The sequence below is a fragment of the Bos mutus genome, chromosome 12 (genome assembly GCF_027580195.1).
Source record: "Bos mutus isolate GX-2022 chromosome 12, NWIPB_WYAK_1.1, whole genome shotgun sequence".
Lineage (NCBI taxonomy): Eukaryota > Metazoa > Chordata > Mammalia > Artiodactyla > Bovidae > Bos > Bos mutus.
In genome coordinates this window covers 79,263,258-79,283,539 of record NC_091628.1, presented here as the reverse complement: position 1 = coordinate 79,283,539, position 20,282 = coordinate 79,263,258, and the positions used below count along the sequence as shown (strand labels likewise).

General features: G+C 39.0%; 1 protein-coding gene across 1 annotated transcript in view; it reads left to right on the top strand.

Annotated features, from left to right (window-relative positions):
- Window positions 1–20,282, top strand: part of ITGBL1 (integrin subunit beta like 1) — a 236,817-nt gene that overhangs the window by 103,019 nt on the left and 113,516 nt on the right. The window contains exons 3-6 of the mRNA XM_070380773.1: window positions 2,310–2,456; window positions 8,795–8,917; window positions 13,832–13,972; window positions 16,530–16,670. Of these exons, the coding sequence (XP_070236874.1) occupies window positions 2,310–2,456; window positions 8,795–8,917; window positions 13,832–13,972; window positions 16,530–16,670 (552 nt within the window). The remainder of the gene's footprint in view (window positions 1–2,309; window positions 2,457–8,794; window positions 8,918–13,831; window positions 13,973–16,529; window positions 16,671–20,282) is intronic.

Below are 20,282 nucleotides of genomic sequence, written 5' to 3'. Positions count from 1 at the left end.
GCTTTATGGAGTCATTGTGAGATGAATGAGCCTTTTAGTATCATCTGTACATTGTGCTTATTTTTCCTCTATTTTTCCAAATCTCCATTTTAAAAAGTCTGTAACCTTTGACCCACAAACCATTACCCACCTCTGTCATATATACCTTAGTTTGGAGTTTAAGATCTTCCATCCAATATAAGAGATGTATTCTTTTTCTAGATACTTCCTTGTCTCCTAAATCATTCTTATTTTCTTCATAGTTGATATTAGGCTTTCGTTATTGGGATGAACCATAAGAAATAGCTGGCATTTAACTTATAGAAGTGGCTGTTTCTTTGCTCTATGACACAGGGAGCTCAAACCTGTTGCTCTGTGACAACCTAGAGGGGTGGGATGGGGTGAGAGGGAGATTCTAGAGAGAGGGGATGTATGTTTACCTATGACTGATCCATGTTGGTATACGGCAGAAAGCAACACAATATTGTAAAGCATTTATCTGTCAATTAAAAATAAATAAATTTATTTTAAAAGTGGCTATTTCACATTGTTTAACCTAATACACTAATATTATTAAAGAATCATTACAGTGACCGATATTCTTAATTCACCAAAAGAGGTTTAGCCACTTTAAGAATTTGGCTCAATACGTTCATAAATAGACTGATTGGCAGGAGAGATCACTTATGATTGTCAGTGATACCAAGCTGGCTGAGATTGACAGGATCGTGTAGGACCAGACAGGGATGCAAGATGATACGATCAGTTTGACAAAGTAACATGCTCTGGATAAAATGAATTGCAATTAGGGTGCAGGCAAGGTGTTGTTGTTTGTGAAACAGAATAATTAATTCAAAAAATGCAACAGGAATAGAAACCCTTATGTGGACTGGGCCACATGCAGAGGAGTTTTAAAGTCAGAGCCGATCAGAGACCCAGGCTCTGCCCGACATGCCCGCGTGGCATGCCTTTGAGCCATCCACTCGGACCGACCATCTGGACCTCATCGTGTGGATTTTGGCCTCCACCTCGAATGACTGTTGGCCCCAGATCAATGATTCCGCTTCATTGTGGCCTATGAGAAATTCATAGTGCCTGAAATAGGCACTAAGACATGGCATTGTCATCTTGAATAATATACGAATACTCTCTCCCTGGTGGCTCAGATGGTAAAGAGTCTGCCTGCAGTGCAGGAGACCAGGGTTCGATCCCTGGGTCAGGAAGATCCCCTGGAGAAGGAAATGGCAACCCACTTCAGCATTCTTGCCTGAAGAATTCCATGGGCAGAGGAGCCTGGTGGGCTACAGTCCATGGGGTCACAAAGAGTCGGACAAGACTGAGTGACTAGCACCTTCTTCTTCATTCTCCCTGCAACCCATTCAAACTCTGCTCACCTTTCAAAGCCCAGTTAAAGGTCAAAGAAGTCCAGAAAATCTTTCTCCTCTTCTGTAGGTTGTAGACTACATCCTTCAACTTCATACAACATACAACAAATGGTTCTGGCTGAACATAACACAATCCTCTTTGCATATTAGCCTTGACTTTGCAGTTTGTAAATCCCTTGAGGACAAAGACCAAGGATTGTATGTGTTTTGCACTTCTGTCTAATATGCAATCAATGAAGACATTAGCTGGCTTCTTCAAACAAGACTTGATAAAATTAATGACTGCAAAAATAAAAACAGCAAAATGTTGATTTGAGAAAATGAAAGGTTGAGAAACTTTTGTGAAGGTGGATGGCTATGACTCTTATCCTTTTGACTCCTGAACCAAATTTTCCCATCAGGAAACAAAATGTATACTTATTTTTCATGTTAATCTTATCCCAAAGTGGGAAAATTATAAATATATAGAGATATATATTTAATATATCTATACAATTTATTGCATATGAAATTCAAATAAACATAAGGCCAATGTTTAGTAGAATTTTATCTAAGATTCCTTACTTAGAGTTTGTGATCTTATGTGTTATAAAATGCAGCTAAATGGAAACAATTTTTATTGGGTTTTGGTGTCTTAAATGTGCAAGTGCCTGGTGGACTTTTTTAGTGCTAAATTTTCTGATCATGTGTTTTTTAGACCTCTGGTTAATTATCTAGCCTAATGTCTCTATGAGTTAATGTTTTTAGCATGAGTTATCAAAGTTGATTTTGGAAATAAAGCCCACATAGTCCATTGTATGGAGTATAAATAGTGCCCCCCCCACCCCGCCAGCTGCTGCCATATACTTGTGTTTGAATTTATTATGGTTCATTCCTGAGCCAGCATCAGTCTTAAGATTCTTTGGAGAACAATCTAAGTCTAACTGGATGTTGTTAAATTCTCAGGCCACGGTAAGTGTGACTGTGGCAGATGCAAATGTGATGAAGGATGGTTTGGTGACGCTTGCCAGTACCCAACCAACTGTGACCTGACCAAGAAAAAGAGTAACCAAATGTGCAAGAATTCTCAAGACATCATCTGCTCTAATGCAGGTAAGAATTCTGTCCCCAGAGCATCCTCAAATGAAATAATCAAAGTTAGGTTCTTAATGGAAATATGTAGGCATTGAGAAATGTTGAACCTCGGAGTGAGACTGCTTTTGAGTGTATTTTTTTTTTGAAATGAAATTCAGATAAATCAATTGGGGAAAATGTCATCTTGCTGAGACTGGCAAGTCTGATGCTCTCCAGCTGTTCCACATGCCTCCTTCAAGCAGGATATTTTCTGGAATAAAAACCCCTGACAGCATTTTATGTCAACTGTGAGCCATGTTTTCAAATGCTGGATTAATTCTCTTAAAAAGGATTTGTATGAACTGAATTAATTGTTCTCTGTTACAGATCAAGGGGGCTTTGAATTCATATGTTACCATCATATAGAATTAAACTTTTCAAATTTGACGGAGGTTTCAGGTGCCCTGGATGTGAAACCCATTGAAGAAGATAGTGACAGCAAGAGTTTTATTTAACTGAAATATTTTTCTATCTTGTAGATTTCATTTAAAATTATTTTCTTAGAAATGTACAGAGGAGCTGTTAAAATTAATTACCCAAATCATATAAAATGCAACAACTATGGTTTGGGTTTTAATGGTGTTTAGCCAATATTACTATACTTAAATATTCTTTTGACAGTTGAGCACACAGAAGCTCAAAGTCAGTTTATATTCTCAACCCCGGTTGAAACTGGGAATGCTCCTGTCCTCACTGGAGGCTCTGATTTCATTGCTTTGGTGTCTGATATGAACTGTAGTGGGTTTTTAAAGTTCTCTGGGTAGTTCTTCAGCACAGTGGTCCCTAATCTTTTTGTCACCATGTACCAGTTTTATGGAAAAATTTTTCCAAGGACTGAGAGTGGGATGGATGGTTTAGGGATGATTCAAGGGCATTGCATTTATTGTGCATTTTATTTCTATTATTATTACATCAGCTCCATCTCAGATCATCAGACATTAGATCCTGGAGGTTGGGCACCCCTTGTTAAGTAGATCTGGGGGTATGAGTTTTTGCTTTGTGTGCTCCAGGCCAGGGTTTGACGACACGTGAATACCTGCCCTCCTGAAGTTCCTGTGGTTGGGGGACTCCTTTTACAATCAGAGCTGGGACCTTTCCACAGCCTTTGAGAGGAATTGCTCTGTGAAGATTCAGAGCAGTAGGCTATTTTGTTAGTAGTAATCGGGGCTATTTCCAAGGCAAGTTGTGACTGGTGCAACCTGGAACCATGATGGAAGTCCTGACAGTCAGATGTTAACTGTCACTCTCCTGGCTTCTCTCCAGCACTTCCTTCTTTTCTTTCTTCTTAGTAAAATCTTTTTACTTCTGGTTCACAATACCCACCCTCCAAACACATACGTGCACACACACACACACGCACATACACTCTCCCTCTCTCTCAACTTCATGCTTTCTAAACTTCTTTCAGTAATAAGTTTTGAAATCGATTTCAGTTCTGTTTCTTTGTAGTCTATTTTTGGATTGATTGATTTTCAAATCCAGTTTTTCTTTCTTTTAATAATAATAATACATTTAATAATTATTAAAAATTTAATAATATGTTTTAACCACCTAAGAATTAGTTTAACTGTGTCTTTTAACTAAGAATTATTTAGCTATTTAATACTTTAAAATGTATAACTATCATGGAATCTAAACGTGTGATTCACTACATCATCATCTCAACACGTCCAAAAGGAGGAAATTTACAGAATTGTTTTAGTAGATGATGAAACACGTAGGATAAGGTATAAGATGCATTTCTAAGATATTTTTACCTCTATTTTTTAACATGGATGTAGTATTTTTATGTAATCTACTGTGCCTATTCCAGCTTTGCCAACAATGCCTTTTATAGCATCGCCCCCACCTCTGTTCCAGTCTAGGGGCAGTGTTACGTCTGGTTGTCATAAATCTTCAGACTCCTTTAATGTGTCTTTAGACAATTTTCACAGACAACACAATCTTTTTTACTCTCCTCTCAGTTTCTTAGCCTTTCAAGTTTACTTTGGGGATCTTGTCCTCACATGTCTTTCTTTAATGCCTACTTCTCCCAGCCTAGTTCAGGCCCACTGCCCACAAGTTGTGTTAGTCTGAGTCCCTTGGACAACAAGGAGATCACACAAGTCAATCGTAGAGGAAATAAACCCTGACTATTCATTGGAAGGACTGATGCTGAAGCTGAAGCTCTAATACTTTGGCCACCTGATGGGAAGAGCTAACTCATTGGAAAAGACCCCGATGCTGGGAAAGGTTGAAGGCAAAAGGAAAAGGGAGCAGCAGAGGATGAGATGGTTGGATGGCATCACTGACTCAATGGACTTGAATTTGAGTAAATGCTGGGAAATAGTGAAGAACAGAAGAGCCTGGTGTGCTGCAGTCTATGGTGTGCTACAGTCCATTGGGGTTGCAAAGAGTTGGACACGACTGAGTGACTGAACTGAACTGAAGATGTTGCTAAGAGTTGGATACGACTTAGCAACAGACAACAGCAACAACTGAGTTGTTATTACTGATCTTTCCCCTTCATACAGCAGTGTGGTTTTCAGGAAGCAGCTTGGAGCAGAAAGCGAAGAGGAGCTGTATGGAGTGGAGAAGAAGACCGAAGGGCAGGGGGAGAGGGAGATGGAGCTGGGGACCAAAGGAGTCCCAGAAGGTGGCTTCAGAGGGGCACAGAATGGCCAGGCATAGTCTGCAGAGCTGAGTCAGAGCAAAGCGAGTCTCCTGCACCATCGCATCAAGGATATAGGCCGGTGTTCAAGACAGGGAGTCATCCTAGAAAGAGCCAGCTATATTAGGCAGAACGAAAAGTCAGAACTAAAATAATCCAGCAGGAGACAGAAGACCAATTCTAGAGACTGAGCTAATTGGCAACCAAGAAAGAGCCACGGTTTGACACAGCATGAACGCGCGAGTCTGGCGCGTCTGCCGGGGCTTCCATATGCTGTTTCTTGGAGCCTCAGTTGTGAATTCCACTTGATGAGTAAGACAGGAAGGCTCTGAACTGTTGTAAACTTCCCGCGTCACCCAGGGATGGTTCAGATGTGTGGATTGCAGGGAGCCAGCCTGTGGGGGACGTCAGGGAGGAGTTGTAGAATTCAGAGCAGAGACTATGCCTTCTCATCTTCCCTGAAAACAATGATGGCGTCATAATCCTCATGATGGTACACCTCTCTCCCTAACCGGGAAGTGCTCCTGGTATTCCAACAGATACATTCTAAAATCCTTGACCAATATTCTGGATCCCGTACTTTCTGCCTGCAGCAGACACTTTTCTCCAAACTCAAGTCAGAGTCTTCACTGTTGTTTAATTCTTCATCCTTATTCGTTAGCTCAGACTCTGTCTTCAGCATCACAAGGCTTTTCTCCATCTCCTTTTCTTGAAATTCTATCTGTATACCAAGTGCCAACTCAAAACTTACTTCTTTGCTGTGCCTTTCCTCCTTCACAGAGCCAGCCTGAGGTTCATGCTATCTTTATAGCTTTTGTCACAAATGTGTTGCAAATGCCTTTGTGGCATCTGGTTTCATATCTCCATTGTGTACTAAGTATCAATCATCCAGCACATTCTTCTTGATCTATAATTTACTTGGTTTTAATTTTATTCCTCTTATTATCTCCTATAGCACCTACAACTTCACCAGTGATATAATAAGCAACGAGAAAATGTAATGAATAGAGATGTGACTGGTTGAAAGACAACATGAATAAATGTGAAAATGAAAAAGATGGGTGATAATTAGGGGAAAAAAAAGAGATGAGGCAATCCCATGAATCGTAGCATAGATTCAAAATGAACTTTTATAAATCAAAATAGTTTCCAGGGGAAAAAAAAAAAACAAGAAAATGAAATGTAATAAAAGTAAAATTCACACAGGCATTCTCAAGGAAGAAAAATAACAAGCTCAGGTTCTGTGAAATCACCATTTATTTGTGACTGTGAGAGAAAGAAGTGACCCGTGTAACAGAATCACACAGAGGGTTGGAAATCAGGAAACAGTGGGATCCATAAATATAAAATGTGTCTGGAGAAAATATTTGGGAATATGACTAATGTACTTGAAGTCTTAATGGGAGAAGACAAAGAACCCAGCATTTTCTGGAAGTCTATAATGTGCTAGATACAATAGAGTTTTTAGAAAGATGACAGGGTGATATATTTATCACTTGTTCTTCAGAGTAGCTCTATGAAGTAGACATTATTTGCAGATAAGGAATTTGAGAGTTAGAGATAAAAAACAATGACCTCAAAAGTGTACAGCTAGAGGGGATTAAGACCTGGCTTTAGCTTCAGAGCTTCCTTAGTCCTAAATCCATACTCTGTCTGGTCAACACATAGAGGATTTCCAATATTCAGTAGCTCAATTCAAATTTCAATATCTTTAGTTCTTTTCCATCCTTTACCTCTCAAAACCAGTCACTGAGTCATCTTTTCTTTCTCCTGAAAATATCCCCATGTGTATTTCCTTTTTTCTAAACTCATGACCATAACGTGGGTCAGCCTCTATCTTCTTTCCTGCAGACTAATGAACCAACATTCCTTCAAATCCACTTTGCCTCATTTCAATGCATTCACCATGTGACAACCAGAATAACCTGGTGGAAATAAATGTCTGATCACATGACTCCCTTGTTGAAATATTTCAGTGGCTTCTCATTATTCTTGGATGAAAGTTGGAAATCTTTAATGTGACCTCTTTGTTGTTGTTCAGTTGCTAAATCGTGTCTGACTCCTTGCAACCCCATGGACTGCAGCAGACTAGGCTCCCCTGTCCTTCACTATCTCCTGGAGTTGGCTCAAATTCATGTCCATTGAGTTGGTGATAGTATCTAACCATCTCATCCTCTGCCACCCCCTTCTCCTTTTGCTTTCAGTCTTTCCTGCATCAGGGTCTTTTCCAATGAGTCGGCTCTTCCCATCAGGTGGCCAAAGTATTGGAGCTTCAGTATCAGTCCTTCCAATGAACACTCAGAGTTGATTTCCTTTAGGATTGACTGATTTGATCTCCTTGCAGTCCAGGGGACTCTCAAGAGTCTTCTCCAGTACCACAGTTTGAAAGCATCAATTCTTCAGTGCTCAGCCTTTTAGATTTCCATAAACTTCACCATTAGTTGCCTTTTTTTCCTTTCATGACACCCTCCGCTTTATTTTCCACTATACACCAGCTATTTTTCCGCCTCTTATTTCCTCTTTTACTGCAGAGCTTTTGCTTTTGTCTCTTGCTGGAAGTGGGCTTCTTCACCATCTCACTTCTCTTTGCTGTTATTTTTTCTTGGCTTTCAGTTCTCAGTTTAAGAGCCATTCCCCATTCCCCAGCCATTCCTCTTTGACCACCAGGTCTCAGATAAATCCCTTTACTGTGTGTTTCTGCAACATTGTGCACTTCTCCATTTATTTTATCACTTTGGTTTTTACTCATATAAAACTTTAAGAGGAGGTTATGGCTGAATTGATCACCTGTTGCATTTCCAGAGTCTAGGATGAGATCTAGCGAATGCCAAAGTCTCAGTTACTCTGTGGTGATGGATGTGATGATCAATTAAAGATTAAAAAATAAGCATTAAAAAGGAAGCTACTCAAATGGACAATCTACTTCTCAGTATCTTTTGAATGCTGTTTTATTGTCAGTGAACTCACTCTCAGGGGTTGTAGTCAAATCCTTTTACACTTGACAGGGTATGTGGAGAGCAGTAGACCAGATGGCTGTGGTGCCTCTGTTTCACTCTGAGCTGCCCTGAGAGTCTGGTGAGGTTCTAGGACTCCATGCATAAGAAAAACCCACTCTGGGCCCTTTGTCACAGGGACATGGGTATCACTTTAACACTACAGATATGAAGTTTTTAGGAACATTTGAGTTTTTCATTTATTTAAATTTGATAATGAAGCCACAAATATTTATTATATAAATAATAAGCTCAAATATTGCACAAAGCATTGAATAAATAGCTGGTGAGGAAGATAAGCAAGGTTACTTTTCTCACAAAGCTTAGCATTTTCTGCTTTAGTTCACTCAGACCCAGGTGTAATCAGAAGATATTCATTCATGCATTGATTGGATGGACATTTATAATGTAACTCTGCTCTTGGGGAGTTCAGATTTACATTCATGAAACTATTAGAGGTCAATCATAATAGCTGTGTGCTATAAAATGTAACTAATGGGCTACAATAATCTCAAAAAAAGAATGTCATTATCCATCTCATCATACCCAGTAAAACCTAATTGGAACATAAAATTGATTGGAATTGTCTTTACCCATGAAAGAGAGGTTAAAATTCATTAATTATAATTTATATGCATTTAACAAATAATTTTTGCTTTGTTTTAATGGTTTAGGTACATGTCACTGTGGCAGGTGTAAATGTGATAATTCAGATGGAAATGGACTTGTCTATGGTAAATTTTGTGAGTGTGATGACAGAGAATGCATAGATGATGAAACAGAAGAAATATGTGGAGGTATGTATATTAACTTTGCAAAAAACAACATAAGTACTTGATTTTGTCACCTGTTTCATTGAACTTCTATCTCTATGAGTTTATATACTGGGTTTACTCATTTAAGCTGAACCTATGTTTATTTGGAAAATACTTCATATAAGGAGATATAGACTAAAGGCATTCAGAGCAGATTAATAAACCTTTGTTGTTGTCGTTCAGTCACTCAGTTGTGTCTGACTCTTTGCAACCCCATGGACTGCAGCATGCCAGGCTTCCCTGTCCTTCACCATCTCCTGGAGTTTGCTCAAACTCATGTCCATTGAGTCGGTGATGCCATCCAACCATCTCATCCTCTGTCATCCCCTTCTCCTCCTGCCTTGAATCTTTCCAGGCATCAGGGTCTTTTCCAGTGAAAAATTGTTTATACTTTTTATTTTGTAACCATTTTATTGAAGTATTATTTACAGTGTTGTGTTAGTTTTAAGCGTACAGCATAGTGATTCAGATGATATATTTGTGCATATATATATATTCTTTTTCAGATTCTTTTCCATTATAGGTTATTATAAGATATTGAATATAGTTTCCTGTCTTATGCAGTAGGTCCTTGTTGTTTATTTTATATAGAGTAGTGTGTATCTGTTAATCCTAAACTCCAAATTTATCCTAATTTACCCCTAACCCTGGTATCCCCTTTGGTAACAGTGTGTGTTTTCTATGTCTGTGCATCTATTTCTGTTTTGTAAATAAATTCATTTGTATCATTTTTTTAGATTCCACTTACAAGTGATATCATATGATACTTAGAGCAGACTAGTATTTTTTGAGTTTTTCTCTTTAATTTTTTATTATTTTTTAATTGAAGGATAATTGCTTTACAGAATTTTGTTGTTGTTTTCTAGTACTTTTTAAATGCAGAATCACATTGTTCCCAGAGAAGAGCCCGATCATTATGGCAACAGGCCAGTTGCCTGGTTCTGAAGTAGTCCTAGTTGGACTCTATCTTCTTTGCTCAGCTTTTATTTTGCCTCTTTTCTCCCAGTCTCTCTATTGCATGTTTTAATTTCATTTTCTTTCCCATTTTGAACCATAACCCTGTAAATACTCTCATGTGCTATTGGGGACATTGAAGACCAATTGGATTATTAGCCTGGAATCTATCCCTCCCCACACACTTAGATAACTTTTTTCATGATTGTTTCTATGGACAACCATTACTCAATCCATTTTTCTGTTGTATCAATTATTGCAGGCTTGCTAATGTCAAGAGCTGCAATGAGTACTTCTTATTCAATAGGTAACTTACCAGGATCCGAAATGACTTGCCAGGGTTAAATGGAATTTAGACTCCTGTCTATCTCATGCCTGGCTTCCCTGATGGCTCAGTGGGTAAAGAACCTGCCTCAATGCAGAAGATGCAGGTTTGATCCCTGGGTCAGGAAGATCCCCTAGAGCAGAAAATGGCAACCCACTCCAGTATTCTTGCCTGAAAAATCCCATGGACAGAGGAGCCTGGAAGGCTACAGCCCAAAGGGTTGCAAAGAGTTGGACACGACTGAGTGACTATCCATACACACGTATTGTCTGATGCCAAAGACTGTGCTATTGATTGCTCCCCATAGAGACCTGCCCTGGAGTTTGGAGCTCCACAAGGAAAGCCCTTCTTACCACTTGTACTGTATTAATAGTTCCCTTCTCTTCTGCTTCCCTCTCTGCAACTCTGTGCCCAGGGTTTCAACCAAGACTGGCACAGGGCAGGAAAGTAAACAGCAGTGAGAATCACTTCAGTTTGGGAACACTCTTCTCTGCTGTTATGAAACATTTTAACCTGCTTACCTCTGGCCTAATCTCTCTATCCATAAGTAATTAATTCTTTCATTGAAATCTGAAGAGACTCTGTCCACAGAATCCTATCCTGCATACCAAATGGGTGATTTCAGAGGAGTATTTGCCCTGAAAGGATCAGGAGCCAGCGGGGTGGGGAGGAACCGGAAGGCCATCAAGTGTCACTAAGCTGCTGCTTTGTTTACAAAACAAATTGAGGCTTCAATTCCTGCGGTCATCCAGATGCTCTTGTTTTAGGTCAGCTCGGAGCTCTCTCTCTGGTGTCCTAGCTGCTCCACCAACCAAGATAAAACAAAAAGAGAAGAACCTTCATTTTTTCCTCCCAGTGACCGAAGCTCGATGCTGCTCAGACAGTTCTGCTAAAGGGCTTGTTCCAAAATGATTAGAAATTAGATAAAGCTACCCACACATGTGATGTGTTTGTCTTCCTGGTATTTCATTTGCAGTTATCACAGATCAAAAAACAGGAAGGGAACATGTGTGGAGCCAGTGTTTTCTGATACACACTGCCAAAGCAAAGTCTATTTGCGTGTGTAAATATAAACATTGACCTGGAAAGAACAGGAAATGTTTAATGCTCAACCTTTCCACTCATTATTGCTGTTGGTTTGAGGCTAAAGCAATTTCATGGTGCAAACTCTCTGACCACAGATAACCAACATTCCCGTAAAATTCTCTGGCGATGGCACTGTGTAGGATTCTAGATTTTTCCATGTATCATTCACATGAAAACAGTCTGTTGAGAGGTGATTCTACAGCCCAATAGGGAAGCAATTCAAAAAGAGATTTTCTTACTCCATCAGTTTGCACAAAGCCAAGAATGATGTTCATTGCCTGGGCTGTGTATTGTCCTAAGGCTTATATTTTATCTCGGTTATCCAACTATGTCTTATTACAGTACTTTCACTTGAATTATGAAGATATCTGCTTAATTTTCCATATCTGCATATGGTATAGCTTTACATGATTTATTCTAATAATCCTGTTCACCTCTATCTCAATGATTTTTTAGTATAACCTTATCAGTACTGAATTTTATAAGCATACAAAGAATTTGGGTGTGAGGAATGAAGATTTATGATCATTTATTAATCTCATGGTAAGCCTTACATGAGATTAACGAACTGCTGCATGTTACATAAATTTCTTATAATGACAGAGGAAATAAACTTTGAAGATTTCTGAGATTATACTACTTTAAGTATAATCTACTTAAAGGAAATTCTACTTTAAGAAGTTAATCAAGCCTTTAAAAAAAAAAAAAAAAACTGACTCCTAGGAAAAGCTTTTAGTAAGCAATTGTCTTGTTTTCTTTCAGTGTAACCCTCAGGTTCCTGAGGCTTGTGATATAACACTGGCTCATGATATTTTTGTGTGCATACATATAGAGATAGTTTTAAGTCCATGAATAAAATGTATAGCTTTTATATTTTACTACTGATGAAATCATTTGATGGTCTTTATGTCAGCTTAAGTGAAAAAGTTAAAATTTGCTGTAGAAATGATCCTTGTCTATTAGCTTATGTGCTTAGTCACTCAATCGTGTCCTACTCTTTGCGACCTCATGGACTGTAGCCTGCCAGGCTCCTCTGTCTATGGGATTCTCCAGGCAAGAATACTGGAGTGGGTAGCCATTCCCTTTTCCAGGGGATCTTCCTAACCCAGGGATCGAACCCAGGTCTCCTGCATTGCAGCTGGCTTCTTTACCATCTGAGCCACTAGGGAAGCCCCATCTCCAGCTTAAGAAGAGATTTTCTGTAGATACTCCAATTGCAGCTCATTTAGACAGAAAACATGACATTATACACTGGGTCCTTGTCTTTTTCTCTATATTTCACTCTAGCACTTTCTCTTCATCTCTGGCTCTCTCTGTCTCTCTGATACATATCTACATGAAGGAAGTCTCATCTGAGAGGCAAAAATAGCATGAGACCAGCATATTTTATCGTATTTTCCCCTTCATATGTGTGTGTACCCGGCCCTACTGACATTCCTGCTGTTGGCCAGAAATGCCAGAATGTGTTTGGAAAGAAAAATAGCCTTGCTATTAGTTTCCCATGGAGGCTCTGGGATGATGGCTGATGGAGAAGAGAGAGGCAAGAGCAAAGACTTTAGCCATAGACTGATAAAGCATAAATTCATGTACAGCAGAAAGAATAGACTAAAAACGAAAATGGTGCTGTTTTTCATCATAGGTGCAAGAACACACGTTCATGGTTGTTGACATAACTACAGAAAAAAAGAGGATATACAAGGAGATTTGGGGCAAAAAAGACTTGTCATCTTTTGGGAATTTGTAGGGTTGCTGGACATGGGCACAGAAAGTGATGAGGTGACATCATTACAGATTGCATGGACATAAGTACAAACAAGCAGAGTAATAGTTTATGGAGCAATGGGAGCTGCAGTGGTGTGGGGGCAGTTGGAGACAAAACGATGGGCTGCCCTTACCCAGCACTTGTATTCTCTTGACAGATAGGAAGGGGATTTGACTTTAATACCAAGGGTCCATGCTGTTTTATTTGTAGTTAGTAGTTTAAGTACTACTAAAAGTTGATTTAGCTGAAACCCTCTGCCACATGGTAAAACACAATAGCTTGTTGGATACTGTTGAATGAAAAGATGAAATGTTTCCTCTGGCTAAAGAAATGGCTCAGTCATTAATACTGTGCATCCAAGGAAGTATGCACCATTGGTTTCTCATGGTTAATTTCAAATGACTCAAGAAATGCTCTCAGAGTGAATGCTTATATACATTTGAGTTTGATGTACATATTTGTGACTGGAGGCCTGGTAGACTTTCTCTGTCTTTCATGCAGTTTCTTGAACACTCTGTCATTTTCCTCAGCCATCTGGCTAGGACAAATCAGAGGACACCTTGACTTGCTTTATGTGTGTGATGATGTAGATGTGGGCACACCTATGATGTTTCGGTGGCACGCTATATAATTTGATTATTTTAAGCAAGAACCATGGAGCAGGTTGATTATTTCCAAAGGCAGAAGTGATCACCAAGAGGTAGAAAGTTAATTCTGCTTTTGAAAGCTGCTTTTTTTCCTCACTGTGTAAAATTCATTTTGGGTAAAGGCCACGGAAAGTGTTACTGTGGAAACTGTTACTGCCAGGCTGGTTGGCATGGAGATAAATGCGAATTCCAGTGTGACATCACCCCCTGGGAGAGCAAGCGAAGATGTACATCTCCAGATGGCAAAGTCTGCAGCAACAGAGGTGTGTCTTTCATATTCATTACCACGTAATTGGGGAAAAAACAAAGCTCTTTAATTATTACTTCACCTTTCCTGTGTATTTCCTTCCATGTGGAAGTCATCTTTTATAGGGTTTGACTTTGATGTAAATCAACATTTCCCATACCAACAAGCGTCCCTTTCTTATTTTTTTTTTACTGGGCAGAAGGCAGAAAGATAAGAAAGTTGCTGTCATACTTGCAGCTTCACTGAACAAATAGTTAACTCAGGGCCTGTAATTTCTTTGGCAGCCCTCCAGAAATGACATGGTAGAGCGAAAAGGCGATTCTGGTAGATACTTCTGTTAAATGTCTCTTGACTAACAGAACCAGCTACAGCGTGACCATCTCATTATTCAGAGGGTATTCCAGAAAAAACTTGTCTTAATTAAGTCAGTCAAAGGCTTGGTTACAATACTGAATTGATATGGAGTCATTTAACTTTGATACACAATAATAAAAATATGATAGTGAATAAAATATAGCCATGTGAAATTGAGATTGACCTTAGGCAGGAATTTAAAAAATATATTAGTATTGCTATTGTGTAATTTAAAGTGAGTTAACTAAGTGTTGATATCAAATCAACTAGTATTAAACACTTGGAAGAAAATTCTTGAAAATACGTGTTCTTTTTCCCTTTGTCAGCTGTCCTGGTAGATAAATAGCCATGTTGGGCTTTTCTGACTACTTGAAGTTATCAGTAAGTAGTCAGTTTCCTTCTATAAAAAAGTTAAAATCTAGAAAGCTGGAAAATTATTTTTTTGCATTTCTATAAATGAATGACACATTTTAATAGGTAATGCTTACATGGAAAGCCTAAACACACTACCAGTTTTATCTTTTTAAAGGTTGACACAGAAAAGTAAAATATGCCCAATTTCTGTACATAGAGAAAGGGAAGCAAAAGGCCTGAACTTGGGACAAAAATTATAAGGAAAAGTCCTCTCTTTAATTTATGCAGAGCAGGTCTGATTATTTATCATACTCACTCACTTATATTTTCATTTATTATATAAGCTATGTAGGAACCATTGCTTCACGAATGCCCTATTGATGGACATTTAAATCACCAGTGGTTTTTCAATGACATGATACCACCATATTTAATGTTCCTATACATGTGCTTTTCAGTTCTTTTCCTTGCCTCTACATACGTGAATTGAAGTGAGCTGTTATACGTAACATACATCTAAAGAGTCTATGTTGGGAAACTGCCATCTGGAAAGTTGTGCATTTTATACTCTGCACCTGCACAAACTCTTGATCCTAAAACAATCTTCTTTTTCATTTCTGTCTGTCTGATGTCTGAAATAATTCTAACTCGCTGTTGTTTAAAGTTCTCTTAACCCTTAATCGTTACAGGTTGAGTGGTAAGCATTTTTTACATTTATCTATCGTCATTATTTCTCTCGACAAAACTTCCAATTAGTGTCCTTTGTCTATTTTTCTGTAGGCATATTTGTCCTTGGATAATTCATTCATAAGAATTGCTTATGTTTGTGAAAGTAGCTTTGTCTTTTAAATACATATGACTACGTGTTTCAGCTGTTTTTATCTTTTAGTTCGTTTTTGGTATCTTGCCCTCAGCCAGAATTTTAGATTTTTATGTCGTTAATTCTTTTATTTTTTTTCTTTAAATAATTTGCTTTGACGTTTTTGAATAAAAATGAATTTTATTTTACATTTTATGGTTTTATATCCTTAAATCTTTAGCTGGAATTGACTTTGATGTAAGAGGTAAGAAAGGGATTTAACTTTGTTCCTTTCACAAATGATCTAAAGATCATTGCCCTAAAGATGGTTATTAATAGTTCACACAAAATTATATGATTTACAACTTAACACTTCTCTATATGAATCTCCAAAAAGCCAGAGTCCTCGCTCTCCGCCTGTGCCAGTGTCGTCTATAGCCTGGGCTCGTCTGACCCAGCCATGCCTGCTTTTCAGTCTTTCTGGATATGCTCCTTCTGCTCCAGTAGGTCAGGCCTGCTGAGGATCCCATGTCCATCCCCACCTTCCTTGGCTCACTCTTGCTTTCTTGACCTCCCTTGAATTGTTCTACCTCCAGACCTCCTAAAACATTTCCCCTTCTCTCTTCTTATCCAGACCATCTACCTTAATTACTTCTGCTCACATTGACTTCCACTTGCCCAACTTTTAGAGTATTTATGTCCTTGTTTACAAAATGTTAGTGCTTCACGTGCTAGTTTTTTTATTAGCCTTTTTTTTTGGTCAAATAAATTGTAAACCTCTTGAGAGCAAGGGTGACATTTTTTGTTAATTGTGTTGGTATTATCTCTGAGTCCTACCAGCACGGTGTTCCTGACACATCCTGGAATCCCACAGAAGTATCGGCATGGATAATAACTTTTGTTTATGAAGGATCTCTACTGTCCACTCTAGATGGTGTTTCATAATTCCCAAACACGTATATTTTCCAAATATAAAGTGAACAACAGAAGAAAGAGCAATGTGTAAGATGCTTTCTTTCATGATTTTTCTTCATTCGACCCATACAAAATTATTTTTCCCCTCTAGGGATTTGTGTGTGTGGTGAATGTTCTTGCCACGATGTGGACCCCACTGGAGACTGGGGGGATATTCATGGGGACACCTGTGAGTGTGACGAGAGGGACTGCCGGGCTGTCTATGACAGATATTCTGATGACTTCTGTTCTGGTAAGTGCTTTTCTAACTCCTGTTTTTATTTTTTTATTATTATTATTATTCTTTTAAAAAAATATTTATTTATTTCTTTTATTTGATGGTGTTGGGTCTTAGCTGTGGCCTATAGGATCTACTTCCCTGATCAGGGATCGAACCTGAGCCCCCTGCACTGGGAACTCAGTCTTTACCATTGGACCAGCAGGGAGGTCCCTAATTCCTGTTTTTAAATAAGAAAGTGTTCATTTCCCTCTTTTCAAGATTTATTCTGCTTCTCCAAGAAACTGTGAAAGAACTGAATGTGCCTTCTGAAGAATTTGAGACCCATAGGACTCCTAATATCAACCCGAAAACCCTTTAGAGAATTTGCCACAATGGGCAAAGATTGGAGATGCAAACACACCCACTCTCTGAAAAGCAGTCTAATCTTTCACCAAAAAGAACTATTACCTCCACGTATCTAATACTTAGCAGTGAGAACACGAAGCTAGCAGACCTGACCATGAACAGGAGAGGTACCGTTAAGGCAACTGTTATTAACACAGCACAAAACGAAAGACAATGTGGTTCTCGTAGGAATTTATTGCATTGCTTCTTTGGTATAATTTATATACTAAAAGTTGTTCTGCATTAAGTCTACAATTGAATATCAATTAGTAGATTCAAAAATTCTATGTGGACCAGCTACTCTTTGCCAGCATCTGTGCTGCATCCGGGCCACTGGTTCCAGCAACGAAGGAGACAAAGATAATCCTTGACAAGGAGCCTGTAGTCTAAATGCAAGGGGCTTCCCTGGTAGCTCAGCTGGTAAAGAATCCGCCTGCATTGCAGGAGACCCTGGTTCCATTCCTGGATTGGGAAGATCCCCTGGAGAAGGGATAGGCTACCCAGACCAGTATTCTTGGGCTTCCCTGGTGGCTCAGTCTGTAAAGAATCTGCCTGCAACATGGGAGACCTGAGTTTGATCCCTGGGTTGGGAAGATCCCCTGGAGGAGGGCATGACAACCCACTCCAGTATTCTTGCCTGGAGAATCCCATGGACAGAGGAGCCTGGCGGGCTTCAGTCCATGGGGTCGCAAAGAGTCGGACACGACTGAGCGACTAAGCACAAGCAATCTAAATGAAAGGGAAAAAAAAAAAAAAAACACTGCCAGAATTTCTAATAGTGCAAAGGAAAACAATAAGCAGTCAGATTTATCTTTAAAAATGTCACTCAACAAAAATGAAGTAATAGATTTTATTACATGGGACAATCCAGGAGGCGTAGACACATCTTCATGCTTGATTGCTTGGTTTGTGTAAGGAAATAGATGGGGAACTCTGTCTCCAGAAAAAGTTTGCCAGCAAAGGCAGATAAAAGAGCTACCCTTTTTAATTACGATGATGCAACTGCAAAGACTTCTCTGGCCTGGCCCAGGGGAGCTGGCTCCTGTAGCTTCCCCCTGCAGAAGAATTGCCCTGTTCTGATGATCCCTCGGGCTTGGGAGAATTTCCTGAATGGGCTCACAGAGGTGATGGGGTCGTAGGCTGAGATTTGAACAATAAGACATCAGGCTGTGATTGTGATTTTATTATTCCTTTGTTGAAGTGAGCTGAACGTGGCCAGTTCTCCACAGTCTGCCTCCGACACCTAACATGAGAAATATAAGCAAGAGGAATCTCATTATCAGAGATCCTACGCTGAGAGATACCTGTCAAGTTCGTTCACACACCTCATTCCATTTTATGTTCGCACTGACTCAGACAGGGATACATTATCATCTACGTGTAAGAGGGAATGTTCAAAGAAATTAGCGACTTGACAAGTTCACACCGCCCTTAAATGTCACCTGAAAACAACTTTAGCTGAAGTGCTCATGTCATTTAATCTCCAAATGATGCACAGAAGATGCTTCAATTTTACTTTGTTTTGGTAAGGAAGAGATGTCCTTTGAATGCTTAAAATTCTTATAAAACTAAGCTTCTCTGAACATTGTTTTGATCTGGGGTGGGCATCAATGTCTGGAGTATTTCTTCATGCTTATTAAATCTTTAGAATTCTATATACAATGCTTAGCAAATTACTAGTCTTCACAATTTTCCCAATTGCCCAGAGTTGCACCATGAGAAGGGAGCCATGCAATTGACTATTGAGTGTGGAAGTACCTTAGTGTTAGGAGATAGAATATCCACATCCACCCCAAGGATGTGGATATTCTCTAGTGATTTATGCCAGGCTGGAGTGGAATAAGACTCAGATAAAATGAAGCTTTATTTTTAGCTCCCATTCCAGCCACCCTGAGAGTTTTGAGCTTATTTAAGTCCAAGAGAAATCTCTCATTGGATTATAGTTGGCTCATTTAATTGACCTTCTAATTTTATTTATTTATTCCCACTCTTTCCATTCATGTATTCAATAATGCACTTAAATGTAAATATTTTGTGCCTGATGCATCATGGGTACAGGAGACATGATACAAATTTTAAAATATGATCCCTGCTCCCAAATAAATCAGTTGTATTTATTTGTTCTTTCACTCCTAAAGTGTATTTATCACTTCTTTCACACTTCTTTCACTCCTGTTCACTGATACATGAATTCATCCATATACAAATATGACTCATGTACCCACAAAGATACACACGCATGTTCATGCCTCAAAGAGGATACTCTAGACAAATTTTGAGTGTGACTGAAATGACAAGGGCATGACCAGCCATCCTGAAGTATATCAGCTGCTCTGTTATTCCAGTTCTATGAACTGCTCCCCTGAACTGACTTTCTGATTCTGAAATAACTCCTTTCTTCCTGATGACTGCTTACCAATCTGATCCATTTTGCCAAATTCCCAAATAGGAAAAAATATGCTGCAGTGTGACTTTCCACTTTTTCAGCTTGCTCCTGCCTAGCAAAATGATGAAAATATAAGGTTAGTTTTGGCCTGGAGTTCCCTTAGTTTGGAAAGTAGACTCATTTGGTAGAACCGTATTATGGGAGGAAACTTGTCTTTGTGGATTAACAAAGAGTTAAGGGAAGAAATGGAAGGAAATGGTTACATACATTCAGTTTACATTGTCTTGAAAGGGAAAAATAATATATTAAATGACAACTGCTAGTTAGATTGAATTCATTTCCCCCAATGTTTTCTCTCCATGGTCTTCATATTTCCTTGTGAGAAGCAACTTGTAAATATCAGATTCCAGTTCATGAGCATTTTTTGTTCATTTTCAAGGAAAGAAATAGCCTCTGTGGAAGAAGAGCATTCTGGAATGGATGGAATTACATATGTCCTGGATTGATGTTTCTGAGGTTAGATAGCTTAACACAAAAGAGTGCAATGATCACACACACAAAAAAGCTTTGGTGTCAGCAACCTCTTCTATAATTTCTTGAGAGCCTTTAAAGCTCAGTGTTTTGATTTTTTAAGTAAGTTTTTTTTTTTAAATAATGTTTTTGGCTGTGCTGGGTCTTTGTCGCTGAGCGGGCTGGGCGGGGACTACTCTCCCTTTGAGTGCGTGGGCTTGTCACCGCGAGGTCTTCCCTTATTTCGGAGCACGGGCTCTAGGGCGCTCAGACTTCAGTAGATGTGGCGCACGGCCCCAGTAATTGCAGCTTCTGGACTCTAGGATGCATGGGCTTCAGCAGTT